Source organism: Balaenoptera ricei, chromosome 21 (genome assembly GCF_028023285.1).
Source record: "Balaenoptera ricei isolate mBalRic1 chromosome 21, mBalRic1.hap2, whole genome shotgun sequence".
Lineage (NCBI taxonomy): Eukaryota > Metazoa > Chordata > Mammalia > Artiodactyla > Balaenopteridae > Balaenoptera > Balaenoptera ricei.
The window spans coordinates 17,430,826-17,456,242 of record NC_082659.1 but is presented as its reverse complement, the minus strand read 5'-3'; the positions used below and the strand labels follow the sequence as shown (position 1 = coordinate 17,456,242).

At 39.4% G+C, this 25,417-nt stretch overlaps 1 protein-coding gene across 2 annotated transcripts in view; it reads right to left on the bottom strand.

Annotated features, from left to right (window-relative positions):
- The window catches only part of ASAH1 (N-acylsphingosine amidohydrolase 1), a 39,257-nt gene extending 16,742 nt beyond the window's left edge, over positions 1-22,515 (bottom strand). Inside the window, exons 1-2 of one of the 2 annotated variants that reach the window (XM_059909489.1) lie at positions 22,357-22,515; positions 9,020-9,066 (exon numbers count right to left, since the gene is read on the bottom strand). In XM_059909489.1, coding sequence (XP_059765472.1) covers positions 9,020-9,066; positions 22,357-22,434 — 125 coding nt within the window. In that variant the 5' untranslated portion in view covers positions 22,435-22,515. The remainder of the gene's footprint in view (positions 1-9,019; positions 9,067-22,356) is intronic. The other variant, XM_059909490.1, reaches the window with a different exon arrangement.
- Between the last annotated feature and the right edge of the window lie 2,902 nt (positions 22,516-25,417).

The window sequence follows — 25,417 nt, the reverse complement described above, 5'->3', positions numbered from 1 at the left end:
CAATAGAGAAACTGGTACTCAAACCAAAACTCGCAAAAAAAGCTCATTTCCCACGCAGTGCTTCTGCCCTATGTTGTATATACAATCACAAGTCATTTTAGAAATCCTAGAATAGAATTATGTGTTCTAGAAGGTTAATGTGTCGTGGTGATAGGCAAAATAATCAACTTTGGCTCAAGAGCTATACGTAACCTGAATATCACTGCTAGAAAATATCTGCCCTTTTTTCCCTCCTAAATCTCTACGAAGATTTAGTCTAGGCTCTGGGCACTTCTCCAGTTGGTTTCCCAGCCTCAGAATTCCCTCTTAGTCTAACACTACTGTCAAATCACTGACTCCAGCGCTGGCTTCAGTAAGGTCACTTTTTAAGCCCCCAGAGTGGCAACACAGTGTATGAGCTTCCCTGGGTGTATGTATACGGTTCTATGAAACTGTTAACCAGAAGCCACTCACGCTGTGATTTAGACAGAAAAGGAAAGCACATGCAATTCTGGAAACATACATGTAAACCAAATCACAAGATTGAATTTTGTTTTTCTCAAAGCACTTTCAACCTCCCATTTCCTTAGTAGTTGACCTCTATATTAAATACTGTAACACTTAAATCCCAGAAAAAAGCTTTATATAAAAACAAATGAATTCAACTTCTAACCGTAATTTCACACGTGAAATTCTGTCCCACAATTCAGTAAAATAATGACTGTTCCTCCTGTTATGGCAGGGGCTACAACCCCCTCGCCTCTCCGCCAGCACACATTTGGATTTCTGTGTCTACTAGCAATGATAAATCAGCAGCCCACTGGAGGCAGGCACGTTGGTGGCACTGTCATAAGATACGTGTTCTACCTGTGAACTCCAATCAGCTGCTTCTCCCCGTGTAACTTCCAACAAAACCCAAACCATGTCCCTGTATCTGCCCTAAACTCCTGATTCTTTTTCAGTCTAGGATTCCAAAGAAGAAATGGAGAGGACAAACTCATTACAGCAGAGGATTATGATTAAGTGGGAATGGGAAGACCCCAGAAGCCTCTCTACAGTAAAATCTCCACTCATCAGAATTCTTTGACAAAACCGTTATTAATCTGATTAAGAAAATTATTTTAATAGCTAAAGCTTACTATGATTTTGGCTAACTATAATCCCATGTTTCACTTCTCATTCAATACTTTTCTAAAATATTTCAGTATTTAACATCTGTACCTCAATTTCCTAGAGAAATAAAGAGTATTTACCTTATGAGAGCAGTGAAGATTACATGAAATATGCAAAAAATACTTAGCAGCATCGGTATTTATTTATCTATTTAGGCTGTGCCGTGCAGCACGCGGGATCTTATTAGTTCCCCAACCAGGAACTGAACCTGTGCCCCCTGCATCGGGAGCTTGCAGTCTTAACCACTGGACTGCCAGGGAAGTGCCACAGCATTGGTATTTTTTTTTTTGAATTTTATTTTATTTATTTTTTTATACAGCAGGTTCTTATTAGTCATCAATTTTATACACATCAGTGTATACATGTCATTCCCAATCTCCCAATTCATCACACCACCATCCCCACCCCCCCGCGGCTTTCCCCCCTTGGTGTCCATATGTTTGTTCTCTACATCTGTGTCTCAACTTCTGCCCTGCAAACCGGTTCATCTGTACCATTTTTCTAGGTTCCACATACATGCGTTAATATACGATATTTGTTTTTCTCTTTCTGACTTACTTCTCTCTGTATGACAGTCTCCATTCACGTCTCAACAAATGACCCAATTTCGTTCCTTTTTATGGCTAATACTCCATTGTATGTATGTACCACAACTTCTTTAACCACTCGTCTGTCGATGGGCATTTAGGCTGCATCTATGACCTGGCTATTGTAAATACTGCTGCAGTGAACATTGGGGTGCATGTGTCTTTTTGAATTATGGTGTTCTCTGGGTATATGCCCAGTAGTGGGATTGCTGGATCATATGGTAATTCTATTTTTAGTTTTTTAAGGAACCTCCATACTGTTCTCCATAGTGGCTGTATCAATTTACATTCCCACCAACAGTGCAAGAGGGTTCCCTTTTCTCCACACCCTCTCCAGCATTTGTTGTTTCTAGATTTTCTGATGGTGCCCATTCTAACTGGTGTGAGGTGGTACCTCATTGTACTTTTGATTTGCATTTCTCTAATAATTAGTGATGTTGAGCAGCTTTTCATGTGCTTCTTGGCCATCTGTATGTCTTCTTTGGAGAAATGTCTATTTAGGTCTTCTGCCCACTTTTGGATTGGGTTGTTTGTTTCTTTAATATTGAGCTGCATGAGCTGTTTATATATTTTGGAGATTAATCCTTTGTCCATTGATTCATTTGCAAATATTTTCTCCCATTCTGAGGGTTGTCTTTTCATCTTGTTTATGGTTCCCTTTGCTGTGCAAAAGCTTTTAAGTTTCATTAGGTCCGATTTGTTTATTTTTGTTTTTATTTCCATTACTCTAGGAGGTGGATCAAATAAGAACTTGCTGTGATTTATGTCAAAGAGTGTCCTTCCTATGTTTTCCTCTAAGACTTTTATAGTGCCCGGTCTTACATTGAGGTCTTTAATCCATTTTGAGTTTATTTTTGTGTATGGTGTTAGGGAGTGTTCTAATTTCATTCTTTTTCATGCAGCTGTCCAGTTTTCCCAGCACCACTTATTGAAGAGACTGTCTTTTCTCCATTGCATATCCTTGCCTCCTTTGTCACAGATTAGTTGACCATAGGTGCGTGGGTTCATCTCTGGGCTTTCTATTTTGTTCCATTGATCTATGTTTCTGTTTTTGTGCCAGTACCATATTGTCTTGATTACTGTAGCTTTGTAGTATAGTCTAAAGTCAGGGAGTCTGATTCCTCCAGCTCGGTTTTTTTCCTTCAAGACTGCTTTGGCTATTCGGGGTCTTTTGTGTCTCCAGACAAATTTTAAGATTTTTTCTTCTAGTTCTGTAAAAAATGCCATTGGTAATTTGATAGGGATTGCACTGAATCTGTAGATTGCTTTGGGTAGTTTGGTCATTTTCACAATACTGATTCTTCCAATCCAAGAACATGGTATATCTCTCCATCTGTTCGTATCATCTTTAATTTCTTTCATCAGTGTCTTATAGTTTTCTGCATGCAGGTCTTTTGTCTCCCTAGGTAGGTTTATTCCTAGGTATTCTATTCTTTTTGTTGCACTGGTAAATGGGAGTGTTTACTTAATCTCTCTTTCAGATTTTTCATCATTAGTGTATAGGAATGCAAGAGATTTCTGTGCATTAATTTTATATCCTGAAACTTTACCAAATTCATTGATTAGCTCTAGTAGTTTTCTGGTGGCATCTTTAGGATTCTCTATGTATAGTATCATGTCATCTGCAAACAGTGACAGTTTTATTTCTTCTTTTCCAATTTGTATTCCTTTTATTTCTTTTTCTCCTCTGATTGCCATGGCTAGGACTTCCAAAACTATGTTGAATAGTAGTGGTGAGAGTGGACATCCTTGTCTCGTTCCTGATCTTAGAGGAAATGGTTTCAGTTTTTCACCATTGAGAATGATGTTTGCTGTGGGTTGGTCGTATATGGCCTTTATTATGTTGAGGTAGGTTCCCTCTATGCCCACTTTCTGGAGAGTTTTTATCATACATGGGTGTTGAATTTTGTCAAAAGCTTTTTCTGCATCGATTGAGATGATCATATGGTTTTTATTCTTCGATTTGTTAATATGGTGTATCACATTGATTGATTTGCATGTATTGAAGAATCCTTGCATCCCTGGGATAAATCCCACTTGATCATGGTGTATGATACTTTTAATGTGTTTTGGATTCTGTTGGCTAGTATTTTGTTGAGGATTCTTGAATCTATATTCATCAGTGATATTGGTCTGTAATTTTTTTTTTGTAGTATCTTTGTCTGGTTTTGGTATCAGGGTGATGGTGGCCTCACAGAATGAGTTTGGGAGTGTTCCTTCCTCTGCAATTTTTTGGAAAAGTTTGAGAAGGATGGGTGTTAGCTGTTCTCTGAATGTTTGATAGAATTCACCTGTGAAGCCATCTGGTCCTGGACTTTTGTTTGTTGGAAGATTTTTAATCACAGTTTCAATTTCATTACTTGTGATTGGTCTGTTCATATTTTCTATTTCTTCCTGGTTCAGTCTGGGAAGGTTATGCCTTTCTAAGAATTTGTCCATTTCTTCCAGGTTGTCCATTTTATTGGCATAGAGTTGCTTGTAGTAGTCTCTTAGGATGCTTTGTATTTCTGTAGTGTCTGTTGTAACTTCTCCTTTTTCATTTCTAATTTTATTGATTTGAGTCCTCTCCCTCTTTTTCTTGATGAGTCTGGCTAATGGTTTATCAATTTTGTTATCTTTTCAAAGAACCAGCTTTTAGTTTTATTCATCTTTGTTACTGTTTTCTTTGTTTCTATTTTATTTATTTCTGTTCCGATCTTTATGATTTCTTTCCTTCTGCTAACTTTGGGTTTTGTTTGTTCTTCTTCCTCTAGTTCCTTTAGGTGTAAGGTTAGATTGTTTATTTGAGATTTTTCTTGTTTCTTGAGGTAGGCTTGTATTGCTCTAAACTTCCCTCTTAGAACTGCTTTTGCTGCATCCCACAGGTTTTGATCGTTGTGTTTTCATTGTCATTTGTCTCTAGTATTTTTTGATTTCCTCTTTGATTTCTTCAGTGATCTCTTGGTTATTTAGTAACATATTGTTTAGCCTCCATGTGTTTGTGTTTTTTATGTTTTTTTCCCTGTAATTGATTTCTAATCTCATAGTGTTGCGGTCAGAAAAGATGCTTGATATGATTTCAATTTTCTTAAATTTTACTGAGGCTTGATTTGTGACCCAAGATATGATCTATCCTGGAGAATGTTCCGTGTGCATTTGAGAAGAAAGTGTAATCTGCTGTTTTTGGATGGAATGTCCTATAAATATCAATTAAATCTATCTGGTCTCTTGTGTCATTTAAAGCTTGTGTTTCCTTGTTAATTTTCTGTTTGGACAATCTGTCTATTGGTGTAAGTGAGGTGTTAAAGTCCCCCACTATTATTGTGTTACTGTCAATTTCCTCTTTTATAGCTGTTAGCAGTTGCCTTATGTATTGAGGTGCTCCTATGTTGGATGCATATATATTTATAATTGTTATATCTTCTTCTTGATCATTATGTAGTGTCCTTCCTTGTCTCTTGTAACATTATTATTGTAAAGTGTATTTTATCTGATATGAGTATTGCTACTCCAGCTTTCTTTTGATTTCCATTTGCATGGAATATCTTTTTCCATCCCTTCACTTTCAGCCTGAATGTGTCCCTAGGTCTGAAGTGGGTCTCTTGTAGACAGCATATATATGGGTCTTGTTTCTGAATCCATTCAGCAAGCCTGTGTCTTTTGGTTGGAGCATTTAATCCATTCACGTTTAAGGTAATTATCGATATGTATGTTCCTATGACCATTTTCTTAATTGTTTTGGGTTTGTTTTTGTAGGTCCTTTTCTTCACTTGTGTTTCCCACTTAAACAAGTTCCTTTAGCATTTGTTGTAGAGCTGGTTTGGTGGTGTTGAATTCTCTTAGCTTTTGCTTGTCTGTAAAGCTTTTGATTTCTCCATCGAATCTGAATGAGATCCTTGCTGGGTAGAGTAATCTGGGTTGTAGGTTCTTTCCTTTCATCACTTTAAGTATATCATGCCACTCCCTTCTGGCTTGTAGAGTTTCTGCTGAGAAATCAGCTGTTAACCTTTTGGGAGTTCCCTTGTATGTTATTTGTCGTTTTTCCCTTGCTGCTTTCAATAATTTTTCTTTGTCTTTATTTTTTGCCAATTTGATTACTATGTGTCTCGGCATGTTTCTCCTTGGGTTTATCCTGCCTGGGACTCTCTGCACTTCCTGGACTTGGGTGGATATTTCTTTTCCCATGTTAGGGAAGTTTTCGATTATAATCTCTTCAAATATTTTCTAGGGTCCTTTCTCTCTCTCTTCTCCTTCTGGGACCCCTATAATGCAAATGTTGTTGCGTTTAATGTTGTCCCAGAGGTCTCTTAGGCTGTCTTCATTTCTTTTCATTCTTTTTTCTTTATTCTGTTCCACAGCAGTGAATTCCACCATTCTGTCTTGCAGGTCACTTATCCGTTCTTCTGCCTCAGTTATTCTGGTATTGATTACTTCTAGTGTAGTTTTCATTTCAGTTATTGTATTGTTCATCTCTGTTTGTTTGTTCTTTAATTCTTTTAGGTCTTTGTTAAACATTTCTTGCATCTTCTCAATCTTTGCCTCCATTCTTTTTCCAAGGTCCTGGATCATCTTCACTATCATTATTCTGAATTCTTTTTCTGGAAGGTTGCCTATCTCCACTTCATTTAGTTGTTTTCCTGGGGTTTTATCTTGTTCCTTCATCTGGTACATAGCTCTCTGCTTTTTCAACTTGTCTATCTTTCTATGAATACGATTTTTGTTCCACAGGCTGCAGGATTGTATTTCTTCTTGCTTCTGCTGTCTGCCCTCTGGTGGATGAGGGTATCTAAGAGGCTTGTGCAAGTTTCCTGATGGGAGGGACTGGTGGTGGGTAGAGCTGACTGTTGCTCTGGTGGGCAGAGCTCAGTAAAACTTTAATCTGCTTGACTGCTGATGGGTGGGGCTGGGTTCCGTCCCTGTTGGTTGTTTGGCCTGAGGCGACCCAACAGTGGAGCCTTCCTGGGCTGTTTGGTGGGGCTAATGGCGGACTCTGGGAGGGCTCACGCTAAGGAGTACTTCCCAGAACTTCTGCTGTCAGTGTCCTTGTCCTCACGGTGAGCCACAGCCACTCCCAGCCTCTGCAGGAGACCCTCCAACACTAGCAGGTAGGTCTGGTTCAGTCTCCCCTGGGGTCACTGCTCCTTCCCCTGGGTCCCGATCCGCACACTACTTTGTGTGTGCCCTCCAAGAGTGGAGTCTCTGTTTCCCCCATTCCTGTCGAAGTCCTGAAATCAAATCCCATTAGCCTTCAAAGTCTGATTCTCTAGGAATTCCTCCTCCCGTTGCCGGACCCCCAGGTGGGGAAGCCTGAGGTGGGGCTTAGAATCTGCACTCCAGTGGGTGGACTTCTGTAGTATAAGTGTTCTCCAGTCTGTGAGTCACCCACCCAGCAGTTATGGGATTTGATTTTACTGTGATTGCGCCCCTCCTACCGTCTCATTGTGGCTTCTCCTTTGTCTTTGGATGTGAGGTGTGTTTTTTGGTGAATTCCAGTGTCTTCCTGTCAATGACTGTCCAGCAGCTAGTTGTGATTCTTGTGTTCTCACAAGAGGGAGTGAGAGCACGTCCTTCTACTCCGCCATCTTGGTTCAGTATCCTCACTGCATTGGTATTTAATCAGTAGTGATCACTATAGAATATTTTCCTCCTTTACTCTGAACAATAAACATCATGAAATTATTTTTGAAACTTAGCATTTCCTGTGCCCAGGTCAGCACAAGCAACATTAATCACTGACTGAACCCACCTGGTAGCGTGGCAACTAGTCCAAGTGACACAACACGCATACACAAATAAGACAGCAGATGCTAAGCACCAGTGAGCAGTAGAAAAGAAATGATAATGGGATTCAGCTGGATACAGGAGTGCCCTTGTTGTCAGTCCCTTGATCTCCAGCACTGATTTGACTGGTCTGGCTGGATAAACAGGTGTTTCTCTGCTCCCTCACAACTGCCAATGCATACCTCCAGAATCTGTGCACTTGATTAAAAAGGATGGTCTTAAAGGTACAGGAGGGACTTCCCAGTGGCTCAGTGGTTAAGAATCCACCTGCCAATGCAGGGAACACGGGTTCGAACCCGTATGCGCACGCACGCACACACACACACACACACTAACATGGAACCAGTTAAATGCCCAAGCAGGGAGTTTGCAGGGCAATCAATTCACTGACACCTACACACAAAATGGAGTAGGGACAAAAAAGCCTTAAATGTGGCAGGTACTCATTAAATGTTCAATGAACTGGGGCAGAGAGAGCAGCCAAGAGACACTCGCAATCAATAAGGCACTGAAGATCAACACAATGCCAGCGGTGATGAAAAGGAAGAGCCTCAGAGACCGAGCCATGAGAGAGGGCTGGAGTGTGCACTGGCTTCATAGCAACACAGAAACTGGTAACTGCTAAATACTTCCTGCCAAATATTTGCTTCTTTCTACAGAAAGGTGAGCAAATACAAAGAATTTAGTTTATTATGGTTTCACTGTCTCTAGGACAGAGGCTATTTAGAAAACATAATTCAGACAAGTGTAGCACAATATATATATACTTGAAGTACCATAAAAACTGAAATGTCATCTTGATATTACTGGTTAAAGTTGTACGTACTCTGCCTTCCCTTCCCTGCAGCAGGCTTTTAGCGAGAGGGAAGAGCAGAGATAGTACGGTTACCCTTCCCGACACACCTCTTCCTTCTTTTTCACATTCTGCACCCTCTGGACCAGTGAGCTGTTTTTATGTCTTTCCCACAGGCTTATTTAGCCACATGGGATCTGAAAAGGCCAAAACCCTAAACTAAAAATATTAATGTAAACACACTAAAACACGATATTGGCCCATCCATATGTTTTCCAATCCTGTTTTGTCCTCAATAGCTTTGATTATCATGCCAGGGTTAATTTTTTTAATGTTTCACATGAGACCCTACACTTCTTTGTTTCAGTATGATCCAGTAGTTTATACTCAGGCACCACAGAAAACCACAGGTCACCTCTGCATTTGTCATGATGAGAAAAATACTCAGGGGTAGATAGAAGAATTTAGTGGAGAATGGAAATCCTTTTTTTTTCTCCTATGATTTTGAAAGGGTAGAAATGGACATTTTCATCATGGGATATTTTCATATTTGTTCAAAGTCTTAGCCAAATGCATAATACACAAACCTGAGGGAAGAAAAATTTGTCTCAGGATAGAAGACATGACTTAAGTTTTTATTCACTGTCATTATTATTATGAGATCATCACATGGAGAAAAGTCTCCACAAAGGTCAGAGTGAGTCTTGATCATCTGATGTTTACTCACGTTGGTCCAGAGGGAGGATAAGTTGATTTTCTGCAGTCTTCTGTCCACTAAAAAACAAAGACAATTAAGTTTCAGAAAAACAAACTGAGTAGGCAATCTGCAAAAACAGTTAAAGCTTGTGAAGACAAAATCAAGTATGATCTGTCACTTTAGACCATTTCAATGCCTCTTAAAAGTCTTTTCCTCCCCTGAAAACTTCTAAAATCTCACACCTAAGTGCATTTTCATTCAATTCAACTTGCACTATTTGCCAGGTATTGTAATTTCGCTTTTCTACTGCAAATATATTGAGTAAAAAGAAAATATAAGAACGTAGATGGACAGAGTTCCCAGGTGGCCCAGTGGTTAGGGTTCCGGGTGTTCACTGCTGAGGCTCAGATTCAATCCATGGTGGGGGAACTGAGACACCCAACAGTGATTTATCATTCTTTTATTACTAGTTCAAGATGCCAAGGCATGTTCATCTCCTTTCTGCTGGAGACCCAATATTGTAAAAGAAAAAAAAATTTTTTTTTAAGAAGTATAAATCCACAATAAGAGGAAGGCCAAGTAGGGAAGGAAACTACTAGAACTGTAGTTTGAGCTCAGAAAATATATCTGCAGCAAATTTGTGTGGGAATGGAGATCTCACATCCTGTTTTAACTTTTGATTGTATGGGAAGTGTATAAGGTAGCTTGACATTACCTGAGATTCAAACATTAATTGTTGTCAAAATACTACAGTATGTTTCCCATATAAGTACTGTTTGCTTTGTAATTTTAGGTTGACCTCATTAACAGCATCAAGTGTAAACTTAAATTATCAAAGGATAATTTAATCATTAGCATTTATATTCTATTTCTAAATTATTAGAATATAAAATATTAGATATTAAATAATACCAATTTGATAATTCAGTATCAAATTAGCAAAAGCTAATTTCCAAAGCCATTCAGTGTTCAATAATAGTGATTGAGGGTGGTTCTTCTTATTCAGAAAAATTTCAGTCTCAGCCTTGAGCTCAAAAGTTGTAGTAAAACTTCACTGCTGCCAACCTATCTAACTGTTGAGTGGTAAGGGCAGTCAGGATATTCAGCATCTATTTCTTACAAAATTCACTCAAGTGAAAATCTGTGAGAGCAAAAGAAGTTCATGGTTGAATATTAACAGAATGATAGATTTAAGTATTGTCCACAAAGGACCTGCCAATCAACAATATATTTAATAACCACAAGCTTTAAACATCTTGCATTTTCAGAAGTTCTGTACATTTGTCCAACTAAGCTTTTTTTTGCTCCACACATATTTTTACCACTGTCAACTGTTACACATCATAGCAGATTCCACTTCAGGTCTTTCTGAATTACTCAATTCTCAACTTCTTTGAAAACATCCCTGCCTGTTGTTGTTTTATGCAGACTATTCATAGAGACTAATTCTTTAGTCTCAAACTTGGCATCGGATGCTCAAATAAATGTTGATAACTGATCAGTATCAAGAGTCAAGAAAAACAACTAGGAATCATTTGCCTTGTTCTTTAATTGATGTTGATGTTGCTGCCAAAGTCCCAGGCAACTGTTCTCGGCTAAAAGCTAATAGTGTGAAACAAATTTTCTCAGGACACATTTCTTCAACTTCTACAAGCAAATGTGATTTCATCAACTCATCTTTGGCAAATGGCTTTCCTTGCTTTGCTAACAAATAAGCTACCTGGAGACTTAATTTGGCTGCAGCCTCATTTTACTTTGTAAAATTTGTAAATAAATTCTGCTGTGATGAGATACTCTAGATCTTGTTTTTCTAACCACTTTTCCCCCTAGGAGTTGGGAATACTGTGATGACTGCTCGGTCTCGTAATATCAACATACACTGTATTCTTTTAGCACACCTCTAGCGTCACTGTGTAATAAACACAATGCTTTGCCAGCTAATTAACAAGATAATCCCTACTCCGCTTGGCCTGAAGAGCACGTCTGAGGTCCACTTTTCCCTTCTTTTCTTGTTTTGACATGATAGGTCTAGACTAGTAATTTACTTAAAGATTAAAATAACCTGGTGCATTGATACATGCGGCACTTAAAATGCAGTTGAGTTATAATTGCATAAGCGTCATCTGAAGTGTGCAGAGCAGCAGTGAAAGCCACGAGCACACTGCATTCAGTCTCTGCTGCAACAACCCAACTGCCATAGTGCTGAAGCAGCCAGACAAAATGCAAACAAACAAGTGTAGCTGTGCTCCAATAAAACTCAGTTTATGGACCCTGACGTGTGAAATTTACAAAATTTTGACATGTTACAAAATATTAATCTTTTGAATTTCCCCCCAACTTTTAAAAGACGTAAAAATCATCCCTCACTTGCAGACTTTAAAAAAACAGGTGCCAGGCTGTAATTTGCCAACCACCACTCAGGATACTAACACCCATACAAGTTGCCCTTGCTCTTGCTAGATGATTTCTTCAGTTTCTGTCAAGGAAAACCCTTTGAGGTGGTATGTATGTGTGAAAAAAAAAGAGAAGAGGGAGAGAGAGTGTGTGGGTTTAGTCTTTTGCTTAGCTATATATGCAGTTCTCTATGCAGAGGTTGGGATGGGGGTTATTTTCTGTTTGCTGGCCCCTCAACTAAACTCTTTTCATCCTCATTTATTATTCTTACTCTCCAGAATAAATGCTACTCAGAGCCAGGAATCTCTCTGGGATCTCCTTTCCTCAAAACAGCTTTGTCCACTTTGTTTCATCAGTCAAAACTCCTCCACCTATTACCTAAATGCTAAGAAGTAACTAAAAATCTCTCAGACATACAGAGACTCAATTAAAATCATACACTCTTGGACTGATATTAGTCTTTGGTGGCACTTAGTTATATTAGTTTCCTATTGCTGCTGTAACAAATTACCACAAACTTAATGCTTAAAACAACACAAATTTATTATGTTACAGCTCTGAAGGTTGGAAGTCTAAAATGGTTCTGCACAGCTGAGTTTCCCCTGGGGCTCCAAGGCAGAATCTGTTTCCTTGACTTTTCCAGCTTCTAGGGGTCACCTACATTCGTTGGTTTGTGCCCCACTTCCTCCATCTTCAAAGTCAGCAGTATAGCATCTTCTCTCTTCTTTGGCCTCCTGCCTCCCTCTTATAAAGATGTCTGTGATTATATCGGCCCCCTTGGATAATCCAGTACAACATCCCCATCTCAAGATTGTTTACTAAATCACATTTGCCAAGTTCCTTTTGCCATAAAAAATACAAGATGAATGTACAACAATCAAATGTATTTCTATACAGTAACAATGTGCAAACTGAAATGAAACTAAGAAACTACTCCACTTACAACAGCATCAAAAAGAATAGAATACTTAGGAATAAATTTAACCAAAGATGTGTAAGACTTGTACATTGAAAACTACAAAACACTGTAGAAAAAAAATTAAAGACCTAAATAAATGGAAAGATATACATTGTTCATAGATTGGAAGACTTAATATTGTTAAGATGGCAATGCTCCCTGAATTGATCTACAGATTCAATGCAATACCTATCAAAATCCTAGATGGTTTCTTTGCAGAAATAGACAAGTGATCCTAAAATTCACGTTGAAATTCAAGGGACGCAGAACATCCAAAACGATCTTGAAAAAGAATAACAAAGTTAGCGGACTGACACTTCCTGATTTTAAAACGTACTATCAAAGCTACAGTAATTAAGATAGTGCACTACCAGCATAAAGATATAAATCAACGGAATAGAATTGAGAGTCCAGAAATAAACCCTTACATTTATGCCGATTACAAACCATATATTTGGTAAAAGATTTGTCTAGAATATATAAAAATCTTACAACTCAATAATAAAAAGACAACTCAATTAATAAATGGGCAAAGGATCTGAACAGACATTTCTCCAAAGAAAATATAACTCAATAAGCAAATGAAAAGATGCTCAACATCATTTGCCAATAGGGAAATGCAAGTCAAAAGCACAATGAGATACCACTTCACACCCAATAGGATGGCAGTTATAATAATAAAACAAGTGTTGGCATGGATGTAGAGAAACTGGAACCCTCATGTACTGCCAGTGGGAATATAAGATAGTGCAGCTGCTTTGGAAAACAGTCTGGCAGTTCCTCAAAGAGTTAAACACAGAGTTATCATGTGACCCAGCAAATTACTCTCCTAAGTATAAACCTAAGAGACATGAAAACATGTGTTCACACAAAAACACTGTACACAAATGTTCACAGTAGCATTATTCATAATAGCCAAAAGCAGAAACAACCCAAATGTCCATTAACTGATGAATGAACAAAATATGGTATATCCATAAATGCAATATTACTCCATCATAAAAAGGAATGCACATTTACTGTACTGATAGATGCTACAATGTGAATGAACCTTGAAAACATTACGTGAAAGAAGCCAGTCACATGTATTGTATGATCCTCTTTATAGAAAATGTCCAGAATAGGTAAATCTATAGAGACAAAAAGTAGATTAGTGGCTGCCTAAGACTGAGAAGTAGTTTTCAGGGTTAAGGCTAAGTGGTGAGGGGTTTCTTGGGGGTGATGAAAATGTTCTAAAATTGATTGTAGTGATGGTTGTACAACTCTGTGAATATACTGAAGCCATTAAGTTGTACACTTTTAGTGGGTGATTTGTATGGTGTGAATTATATCTCAGTAACACTGTTAAAAAAAAGAAAGGTGCAGGGAAGATTGTTGAAAGTAAACTACATTTTTATCCATCACTGAGATGGATATGTATGAGAGCAGACAATGCCTCAAGTGGATTCAGACAAATTCAGCATAAACACATTATCAATAGCAGTATTCATAAAGCTAACCAGGGGTGATATTTGGATCTTTCAGCACCCAATTTGGCATGGGTACCAATTAATCAAAACAGACTGAGCTGCAAACAACTAGTAGGACAGTAGAGGTGGTATCTGGCTGAACATCACTTGGGTATGAACAGTTAAAAGTGCCTGCTTCCGAGATGAAAACTCTAATTCGAAAAGTACATGCACCTCAATGTTCACAGGAGCACATTTACAATAGCCAAGATGTGGAAGCAACCTAAGTGTCTATCAACAGATGAATGGATAAAGAAGATGTGATGTATATATACACAATGGAATACTACTCAGCCATAAAAAGGAATGAAGTATTGCCATTTGCAGCAATATAGATGGACCTAGAGATGATCATACTAAGTGAAGTAAATCAGAAAGACAAAGACAAGTATCATGTGATAACACTTATACGTAGAATATAAAAAGTAATATCAATACAAATGAATCTACTTACAAAACAGAAATAGACTCACAGACATAGAAAACAAACTTATGGTTACAAAAGGGGAAAGGGAGGGAGGTAGGGAGGGATAAGTTAGGAGTATGGGATTAACAGATACGTACTACTACATGTAAAATAGATAAGCAACAAGGATTTACTGTATAGCATAAGGAACTATATTCAGTATTTGTAATAACCTATAATGGAAAATAATTTGAAAAAATGTATATAACTTAATCACTTTGCTGTACACCTGAAACTAACGCAATACTGTAAATCAACTATACTTCGAAAAACACAACAATAACAACAAAAACAACAAAAAAGTGTTTGCTTCCAGAGAAGGGGGATGGGGTAGAAGGAATAAGCCTGGAGATGGCTGGGTTTTTTTATCATAAGCCTCTCTATATTATTTGATTTTCTTTAACTATGTACATTTTGATACCCATTTTAAAATATCAAATTAAAAAACTGAATGATTTCATTTACATTATGTTGAGGATTTTCAGAGAGTGATTTTCTGACATGATTTTAAGTTTTCTTTTTAAATTTATTTATTTAATTAATTTATTTTTGGCTGCGTTGGGTCTTCGTTGATGCACTCGGGCTTTCTCTAGTTGCAGGGAGTGGGGGCTACTCTTCGTTGTGGTGCACAGGCTTCTCATTGCGGTGGCTTCTCTTGATGCGGAGCACGGGTTTCGGTAGTTGTGGCACGTGGGCTCAGTAGTTGAGGCTCATGGGCTCTAGAGTGCAGGCTCAGTAGTTGTGGCGCATGGGCTTAGTTGCTCCGCAGCATGTGGGATCTTCCCAGACCAGGGCTCGAACCGTGTCCCCTGCATTGGCAGGCGGATTCTTAACCACTGCGCCACCAGGCAAATCCTGACTTTAAGTATTTTTAGTTGTCAGTATCTAAAATTATTTTAAGATAACAACATATGACTGCATTGGAGGGCAGGGTATTCTAAATTCACTAGTCCTTGCTTAGTGAAATTGGAAATGGGACACCAAAAAGCAACACTCTACTTAAGAACATCTTGATTTAAAACTACGGATTTTCCAAACAGCACTTAATAAGAAGGGCAAGTATTAATTTTAGAAATACAACTCTTACTTCATTCTAATTTATTCACTATAAGATTCTTCTAAATATCAGAGCTTTCAGTGAGTTTAAAATGTGATTTGATTCACAAATATCTAATTTATGCCCTTTTTACTGAATTTCAAGTTTTCAGGAACTTTACAGTCATGGGGTTATGTTCTGGATGCAAGGCCCAGCTCCATTAGTGACAAGGTTACACAGTGGGTGACAGAGCCCCAGTTCAGGCTCCCCCTGATCTCTCCCATAGCTTCCCACAGAGATAACAAGAAAACCTCAATTTAATTCCTAATAGGGAACAATCTGCATTTCCTTCAGGGCTTTTGATGATCACTAGAATCAACTCAGTGAGTAAATGAAATGTAATGACGCTCATCCTTCCCTAGTAATTTTATCTGCATGACCTGGGTTCCAAAGCCAATATAAAATTAAACTACAAGGCATATTTCTTACGACTGTAGGGAAGTTACAAGTGCTCTATCAAATATTAGGAGAGAGTTCAACTGCCCCAGAGGTAACAGAGCAACCTAATCATACATGCAAGAGTCTGAGGTTGATAAGACATTTTACTATGATAATGCTGACAGCAATAAATAAACATGAAATACAAGGACATGAAATCTACACAGAAATTGGCTGTAAGAGTAAAGGGTAAATGTGATTGTAAGTTTTAAAGCTAGCAGCCATAAGATCAGGGTATTTCAGGTGTTCATAAGGTACTGACACTGAAGTCATTTTTTTTGTTTTTAAAATTTTTTAATTTTTTTATTGAAGTAGAATTGATTTACAATATTATATTCGTTTCAGGTATACAGCATAGTGATTCAAATTTTTATAGATTATACTATAAATTTAAAGTTATTATAAAATATTCACTATATTCCCTGGAGTGTACAATATATCCTTGTAGCTTATTTATTTTATATATAGTAGTTTCTATCTCTTAATCCCCTACTACTTATTTTCCTCTCCCCCTTCCCTCTCTCCACTTGTAACCACTAGTTTGTTCTCTATATCTGTGAGTCTGTTTCTGTTTTGCTATATTCTTTTGTTTGTTTTATTTTTTAGATTCCTTGTATAAGCGATAACATACGGTATTTGTCTTTGACTTATTTCACTAAGCATAATAGCCTCTAACAACAGTCATTTTAAACAAAAAGATTAGATTTGGGGTAGAGTGGAGACAGGTACATCCTTACTTTCAAGGGAGACCTCAACAGGGAAAGACAGCTTGAAAAATCTATGTACAGACTTGAAATAAAATTACAGTGAGCTCATTTGTTATTTAAAGTTTCTTACTATCTCCAAATTTAACTATACATGGTTTTAATAACAGACAACCTTATCAAGGTAAGTAAAAATTTAAACAGATGATAGGTATAGAATGTAAATAGATGAAAGGGAGCGATATTAGGTAGTCAACTTGGTATATACTGTGCTACCTTGTCAAAGGGTGAAAAAATACAACCAACTTAAAATCTCAATCTTTCACGTATGTGATCTCTCATTTTTGCTTCCTAAAGCCAAATAAAGTGGTGAAAATCTCTGTAAAATGTTTTCTTAATATTTCCTGAGTCAGCGAATTCTCTAATTATTCTAGTTATTTGATAAGAAGTTGAAGGTCTTCAGAATTAATCAGTCTTTACGTCCTCCCCACTCACTAAAAAAAAACTAACTACAGAGCTACTTGACATAACTATATTTAGGAAAATAAAATATAAAGTGAAAATTATTCCGTTAGCAACCCGAACGCTCCATGCCTAAAAGAAATGAGATAATTCATCCAGCTCCCTAAAATATTTGAGTCCTCTGGAATGAGAACCTCAATGAAATGTATGCTTCTAAGACTGTACAAAAGAGTTCAGAAAGCCCTCATGTGCTTGTCTTATTCACATAACCAGAAAAAGGCAATGAAAGGTGATTTAATTATATAGCTCACACCAGTGTTCTTACCATCAGAAAAGAAGCTGAACAATTTCAGCAAGACAACTTCTTTCTTTCTTCCTCCGTTCCTTCCTCCGTTCCTTCCTCCGTTCCTTCCTTTCCTTCCTTCTTTCTTCCTTTCTTTCTTTCCTTTTCCTTCTTTCGTTTCCTTCCTTCCTTTCTTTATTCCTTTATTTATTTATGGCTGCATTGGGTCTTTGTTGCTGCGTGCGGGGGCTACTCTTTGTTGTGGTGCACGGGCTTCTCACTGCGGTGGCTTCTCTTGTTGCAGAGCATGGGCTCTAGGAGCGCGGGCTTCAGTAGTTGTGGCACGCAGGCTCTAGAGCACAGGCTCGGTAGTTGTGGCACGGGGGCTCAGCAGTTGTGGCTCACGAGCTCCAGAGTGCAGGCTCAGGAGTTGTGGCGCACAGGCTTAGTTGCTCCACGGCATGTGGGATCTTCCCGGACCAAGGCTTGAACCTGTGTCCCCTGCTTTGGCAGGTGGATTCTTAACCACTGCGCCACCAGGGAAGTCCAGCAAGACAATTTCAATTCAATTCTTTAATTCACTGACAACTATTTTCTAAATAAGATTTGTTTCTTAAAGTGTTCTCTATGTAAGACAGAGCAGACACATATTCAAGACACACTTGAATAAGAAAAGGCATGTTTTCTTGCATATATAACAAATTCAAATGAGCATGCAAAGTTTTTCACTTGTTTTCTGACCTCTGATGGAACGGTACGCTATTAAATTGAGAATATTTAGGTAAAAGGCATGTGAACAAACTCTCCATAAGGGCAAAGACCTCTCTATCTTGTTCACTGACCTGTTCCCAGCATCTGTAACAGTCTGGCACAGAGTAGGCGTGCAGTATTTGTTGACTAAGCATACATATGGTATCTGTGTATTCCTTCCTTTAAAGTACTGGGTGGAAAGCAAATGCAGTACAGTAAAACTGGCCAGGCCAGATAGGGTTTGGGTGATTTGGGAAAACTTTGTAAAAATCATTGCTAAAACCTGATTCAGTGGCTAATGTCAACAACGTTATCACTCACTTGAAAAACTGATGCATAAAAATAAGTTCGATTCAGCAATTCACTACTGAGCCAGTGTGTTTAATTTTCACACATTTTAGGGATCTGCTTAGATTTATTACTGAGAACAGTCATCTCGCCTACTCTGATTCCCTACCTTCTGATCACTCCATAGGCTACTACAATCTATTTTCTGCTCCCAACATGCTCTGGCCAAGGTGACCAATGACCTCTAGGTGCCAAGCACAACAGATACTAGACATCTCAATGGCATTCACCACAGGTGACCTGTCCCTCTCTCCCCTGAGCTTCCCTAACACTCACTCTCCAGTTCTGGCTGCTGCTTTAACTTTGCCAGTTCTTCCTGACCTGACACATGCCAGTCCCCTGAGCCTTTGACTAAGCCTCTTCTCTTCTCTTCTCTTCTATCTGCTCATTGTTCACTCCAGTGGGCTTCAAATAATATGCCTACGACTTCCAATATCCTCTTCTGAGCTCCTGTCCCAAAGGTCTGCTGGGTATCTTGGTGCCATCTGAAATTCGACATAACCAGAGTGAAAAATGATCTTCATTCTTCCCTCCTCATATTCCTGGGTAGTGATGCCACCATTCTCCCAGCTGAGCACTTCAGAAAGGTGCCAGTATCTCATCCCCATCCAACCCCTCCTTCTTCTCATTCTACCTCCAAATCTTCTCCGGAACCATCCACTTCTTTCCTTTTCCACTAGCACAACCCTCCTGTAAGTCACCCCTGGACTAGCTCCTCAGATCCACCCTTGCTCCCTTCCAATCCAAACTGATCTTCTGAAAGTGAGAAATTCATCACGTCTTGCTTAAAACCAGTCAACAGTTTCCCATTGTTTTTAGGATGAATTCCAAAATCCTTAACAAGGTCTACAGGGCCCTGGATGATGTCATCTCCATCTCCCTCTCCAGATTTTCTTGCACCACTTCTGTCACCACCATCTCTCTTTTTAAAATATTTTTTAAATTTATTTTTTATGGACATAATATTGGTTTATAACATAAGTTTCCAGTACACATTATATTTCTACTTCTGTATACACTACGGCATGCTTACCGCCAAAATTTTAGTTTCCATCCATCACGATACAATTGATCCCCTTTACTCATTTCACCCTCCCTCTGCTCCTTTCCCTCTGGTAACCACTATGCTGCTGTTCTCTGTATCTACATGTTTGTTTTTGTTTGGTTTGTTCGTTTATTTTGTTTGTTTCCACATTTGAGTAAATCATACAGTATCTGACTTTCTCTGTCTGATTTATTTCACCCAGCGTAATTCTTTCAATATCTATACATGTTGTTACATATGGCGAGATTTCATCTTTTTTTTATGGCTGACTAGTATTCCATCGTGTGTGGTGGGTGTGTGTGTGTGAGCAGGAGAATCATATCTTCTTTATCCATTCATCCATTCATGGGCACTTAGGTTGTGTCCATGTCTTGGCTCTTGTAAATAATGCTGCAATGAACATGGGGATGCAGATATCTTTTCAAATTAGTGTTTTCGTTTTCTTTGGATAAATACCCAGAAGTGGGATAGCTTGTCACCACCATCTCTTAATAGAATCAAATAACTCAAGAAGACCTTAAAATATGCCATAGTCTGAAACGCCTCAAAAACAAAACAGAACAAAATCCACAGACATTCCAAATCCAATGATTTTTGTTTGTAATTTAAAGCCAGTTCCCACTATCATATTTATCAAAAGTAGTTTTGAAATATATTTTGTTACTATGTGTGGCTACAAACAGTTTATCATAGAACAATTCAAAATGAAAAAAATGCTTATTCTTGTCAAAGGATGAGGTCACTGAACTTCTGTGAAGTTCCCAAAATCCTGTCAGCCAGTGGCTCCCAGATTTTCCAGATCAGTTAAAAAACTGAGAGGGGCCCAGCACAAGGGAGTCCCAGTTTTTGTTCTCCAAAGTGAAGATGTTAAAACAAACAAAACAAAACAACTCACACACATAAAAGAACATTTTAACAACAAAAATTGGAAGGTCAAAAAAAAAAAATTGGAAGGTCATAATCAGAATAAAAGCTAACATTCTAAATTAATAATTTCAAGGCCTCATTTTTCTCATTTCATTAAAGACTTGTGAAAGCAGCTTCCCAAACTGACACCAGAGGCCAGACTAGAATTTGACAACCACTGTTCCAGATAAGAACTATTAAATTCATGGAGGGGTTGTTGATTTTTCCTGTTCTACAAATACCTTTTAAAGTACTTTTGCTTGAAAAAATAAGGTACTGAGAAAGGAAATAAAAGGCAGACATTGACGTATGAAACTGTTCTGAGGTCCACAACTAGACCTCTCAGTATTATCACTTGCTGATCTGTCACTCAAAAGCCAGGCCGTTTCTGTTCTCTTGTTAGACACAACCAAACTCACAGACTACCTACCTCACTGAAGGTGAATCTGAGACATGATCAAATGAGACAAAGCAAGGCCACTTCATGACTCTGTCTAAGCACAGACAAAAACAAAGGTACGTGTAACACGCAAAATACCAAACACCTCCTTCTCTTGCTAAACAAATAACTGTTTCTTCTTTACCCATAGTGTTGCCTCACTTTCTAAAAGCAACCAATCTAGAGCAAACCACCGATTCCTTAGACCGGCCCCTGAAACACACAAAGTCCAAATTATAAAACAGGTTTTTCCTAATGCCCTTTTACTGAGAGGCCCCACGGTTGCCCATGGCATGCATTCTCATTCACTGCAAAATCATAAACCCAATTTCTTCAACTACAGGTGTGTTTCCTGGGGTCTTTGGCTGAAAGCATTGACAGTATCAAAGTATAAAATTCTTTAAAAATTCCCATAATCCCAACCACTTTAAAGCAAATTAATTCCTTACCCACACTAAAGCAGACTAATTTTATTTTTCCTTATACCCTTCCAATCCTCACCCACGTGTATATACTGTGTATTTTTCTGTTACTGAAATCGCTGTGTATACTATTTTGTATTCTATTTTTACTTGCTTTATCTTGCATCAGTTTTGAATGGCTGAGTAATATCTCACCACGATCTTATTCTTAAAGCTTTTCTCCGCAAAGAAATAAAAGAATAAAAGAGGAGAATGCACATCTTGCTCCCAATGTCAATGTTCTACCTAAACTATTCAAAAACACCCTCACCTAGTCTTAGGTCACATGCACCCAAGTTCCTATTTATCTGATCTGTTGATAAGAAAAATGCAGTCTTATGGCTTTTAAAGAAGAGAATTATGCAAGAGCACCAGACCGGGTGTCCAGAAGCTTGAGTTCAATCATGCGTCCGAAAACAATACTGTGACCTCTGGCTAGACATTTTCTCACTCGGAATCAACTTCCTCCCTTGCAAAGTAAGAGTGAAACTGGTCCCTCACTGTCTCCTGTAGTTATCAAGTCTGTGTTCCTGCTACTTCCCTCAAGGGGAAATAACCACAGGCCCAGTGTTCACTTGACTCGGAGATAAAGGCCAGGCATCCGCATCTGGGTTGGCCTGGGCTGCTCCCATTGCCCTGACTGGGGATGCCTCGCCCTTTCCCAGGGCCCTCAGGATCCTTAGCTAATACTTTTCCTTCAGCACCTGGTCACCAGGCAGAGGATGCCAAAGTCCTCAGGAAGTTCGTCATTTAATCATGTACACAAATCAACTGCAACTTTTTCTCTTACAGTTCTGGATGCTCGAGGCTGGTACTGGTAGAACAGATGCAATCCATCAAACGTGAGGGTATGCAAACCATAATCACCAGTCGGCAGAAATCAGGATTTCCCCAAAAGGTTTCCTTGTTCCAGCTTGTACCGAATCAACCCGGGGTGAAATTCACCAGCCCGCTCTGCACCCACACCTCTGCTCAGGAAAACACCGACCCCTGTAAAGATGCTGCCGGGGCTAGGTGTCCCTCAAGCCCCGCCCGCCCCGCACCTGAGCCCCCCGCTTCTCCGTGCTCCCGCGCGCCCCTCTCCGCGCCCTCGCCTCCAGCTCACCCACCGGTGGCACATGCTGCGCCACCGAGCAGGTGACGGTCACGCTCAGTAAGACGAAGGTTAGGCGACTCCGGCCCAGCATCGCTCCGACCGCGAACGCCGCTGCAAAGGACGCTAGATGAGGCCGCACTAGGTACCACCTGAGCTCAGAGCAGACCACGCCCCCGACGCCGCGTGACCCGCGGGCTGGACCGCACCACGCGAGGCGGGGGGAGACGGGCGCGCAGGAGATGGAGAGGGCCGGGCTTTTCGGTGACTCGGCAGGACAAGGGAGCCTTCCGAGAGGAAGAACGAACCCACAGGATGGGGGTCAGCGCTCGCGTTAGGACCGTGGTGTTTGTCGGTCCCCTTCCCCCCCCCCCCACTGCTCCGCGGGCAATGGTTGCGCCGAGCCCGAGCTCCAGCCCCAGCTCCGCCCCGGCGGGTGGGGCTGAGGAACTTCTAGCCAGAGAGCTGCCCCACGAAGGGCCGCGCCCACCCCCGAGCTAGGGGATGGGTCCCTTCTTCTCCGACTCCTCTGCCGGCCAGGTGCGGCCGTGCAGCGTCCGCAAACGGCCCAGGGCGAAGTCTGCCTTCGGGCAGCTCGGTACCAAAAGCCCACGAAACGGGCGCAAGCCACGAGAGTCTCAAAACGCGGCGTAGCACGCGAACGCGACCCGTCTTTGCGCTCTAAGGAGAGCAGGGCCGAAGTGAGTGAGGTTTTTCGTCCTGACCGTGGGGTCACCGGACAGGTGTCGAGGGGGGGATACCCGGGAGGGGGGATAATTAATTCTCACGGATAGTAAAGACTGTGAATTACCCATTTAGACTTTAGCAGCCGAGCTGACAAGGCACAGAATTTAGGCTTCAGTTCCTTGCACTTACACAACAGGTGGAATGTTCAGGTAGAACCGCGAACCTTCCTTCACTGATGGGAAGCAGCTGTGTGTTTTCACTTAACTGATGAAACGCTTCAGGTTGGCAGAGCCGGGGGTGAACCTGGGAGGAGGGTAGGCTTTCGCACCTGAAAAACAGCTTTACAGATGTATTTGCTTGGCCTTCGTCCCTTGTATGGACGCCGTCGCCCTAGTAGGATGAGTTACTTAAAAGTCCAACAGGAAATCCTACCCTCTGGGTTCCAATTTCTGATTGAGCCTCTTTGACATCCAACTAGCTTTTTTTTTTAATGCTTCAGTAAAACTCAGAATACTATCACTAAAATCTTCATATATTCTTTTTTCTCTTGTGTGTGTTTGAAATTGCAATTTGACCCATTTGTATTACTTCGTTAGAAAACCAAGCAATCTTTTTGCTGGAGATTGGGAAACGAGAATTTGATGTTTGAAGGCTGTTTTCCTAGGATTTTTTGTTTGTTTGTTTTGGTTTTTGGTAGATGACAGGGTTCCTCTCTCTGAGGAGGAAGTTTGACTTTTGAAACATATCACATGATTTTGAAACATATCAGTGGTTCCTGATTCAACAGTGAGCAAGCAGATCATAGAAATGTTCATTAATTCAAAAATATTTACTGTCTACCTACAATGTGCTAATCATTTTTTCCAGACATTGGGGATAAGCAGGGAACAAAAAGACAGGAGGTTCCTCCCTCATGAGGCTTACATTCTAGATGAGAAATGGGCATTAAACAGCATACCCGAGAAAATTTATATAGGATGTTAGAAGGTAATAAATGTTATAGAGAGAAAATGGAGTAAGGGGGATCAAGAGTAGGGAGAGTCACAATGTTAAGTAAGATGGACAGGACAAGCATTATTGAGAAAGTGATGTTTGAGCAGAGATTTGAAGGAGGTGAAGAAGTTAGTTTTGTGGATGCCTAAGGAAGAGTATTCCAGGCAGAGGGCGCAGCTGGGGCAAAGGGTTGACGGTGAGAATGTGCCTGGCATGTTTGGCTACAGCGAGGAAGTCAGTGTATGTGGAGAAGGAAGAGGGGGTAAAAGAAGTAGAAGAAGTCTGAGAGGTAAGGGGGGTAGGGCAGATTATATAGGTTATAAGGAGCTATTGTAAAGACCTGGGCTTCACTCTGTGCAAATGTGTAATGTGTAAATAGGTTGAATTATCTTGGACCTTAAAATAAGTCTGAAAAAAAAGAAAAAAGAAATAGAGGATTCCCATCTTTTATATAAGTAGCTATTTGGTTTGAAGATCATTCATCTTTTAAAAAAATTTTTTTTTATTGAATGAAAGATTCTTTAAATTCTATGGTGCTTTACAGTTTTCAAAAGTTTCATGCACATGATTTCATATAATCCCATTATTGTCTCTCCCCTTTCCCTTCTCCCCAGCTGGTAACCACTAGTTTGTTCTCTATATCTTTGAGTCTGCTTCTTTTTTGTTTTATTCCCTAGTTTATCTTTTAGACTGCACGTTAAGTGATATACAGTATATATATTTCTCTGTATTATTTCACTTAGCATTATGCCCTCAAAATCCATCGATGTTACTACAAATGGCAAAATTTCCTTCTATTTTATGGCTGAGTAGTATTCCATTGTATATATATGCCACTACTTCTTTATCCATTCATCTTGATGGATGCTTAGGTTGCTTCCATACCTTGGCCATTATAAATAATGCTGCTATAAACATAGGGGTGCATGTATCTTTTCAAATTAGTGTTTTTGTTTTTTTTGGGTATATAGCCAGGAGTGGAATTGCTAGATTATATAGTAGTTCTAGTCTTAGTTTTTGGAGAAACCTCCATGCTCTTTTCCACAGTGGCTTCAGCAATTTACATTCCTAACAACAGTGTATGAAGGTTTCCTTTTCTCCACATCCTTGAAGATCATTCATCTTAAATACTACCGAGAGCACTTTAAACATGTCACCAAACACATTTTTTCCCTATAAGAGGATATTAATTGCTGGTTAGATGGTATGGCAAAATCAGAATCTTTATACAGAAAATTTACGTCAATTGGCATGATATTCTTAGGCATGAAAAATTCTAATTTTCATATAACTTTGCATTTAACTTTCAAAGCCCTATTATATACCATTGATTCTATTTTCAGGCAAATTAAAATTTAAATCTACTTCCCTAAAATTATACCATTTTATGCATTTTT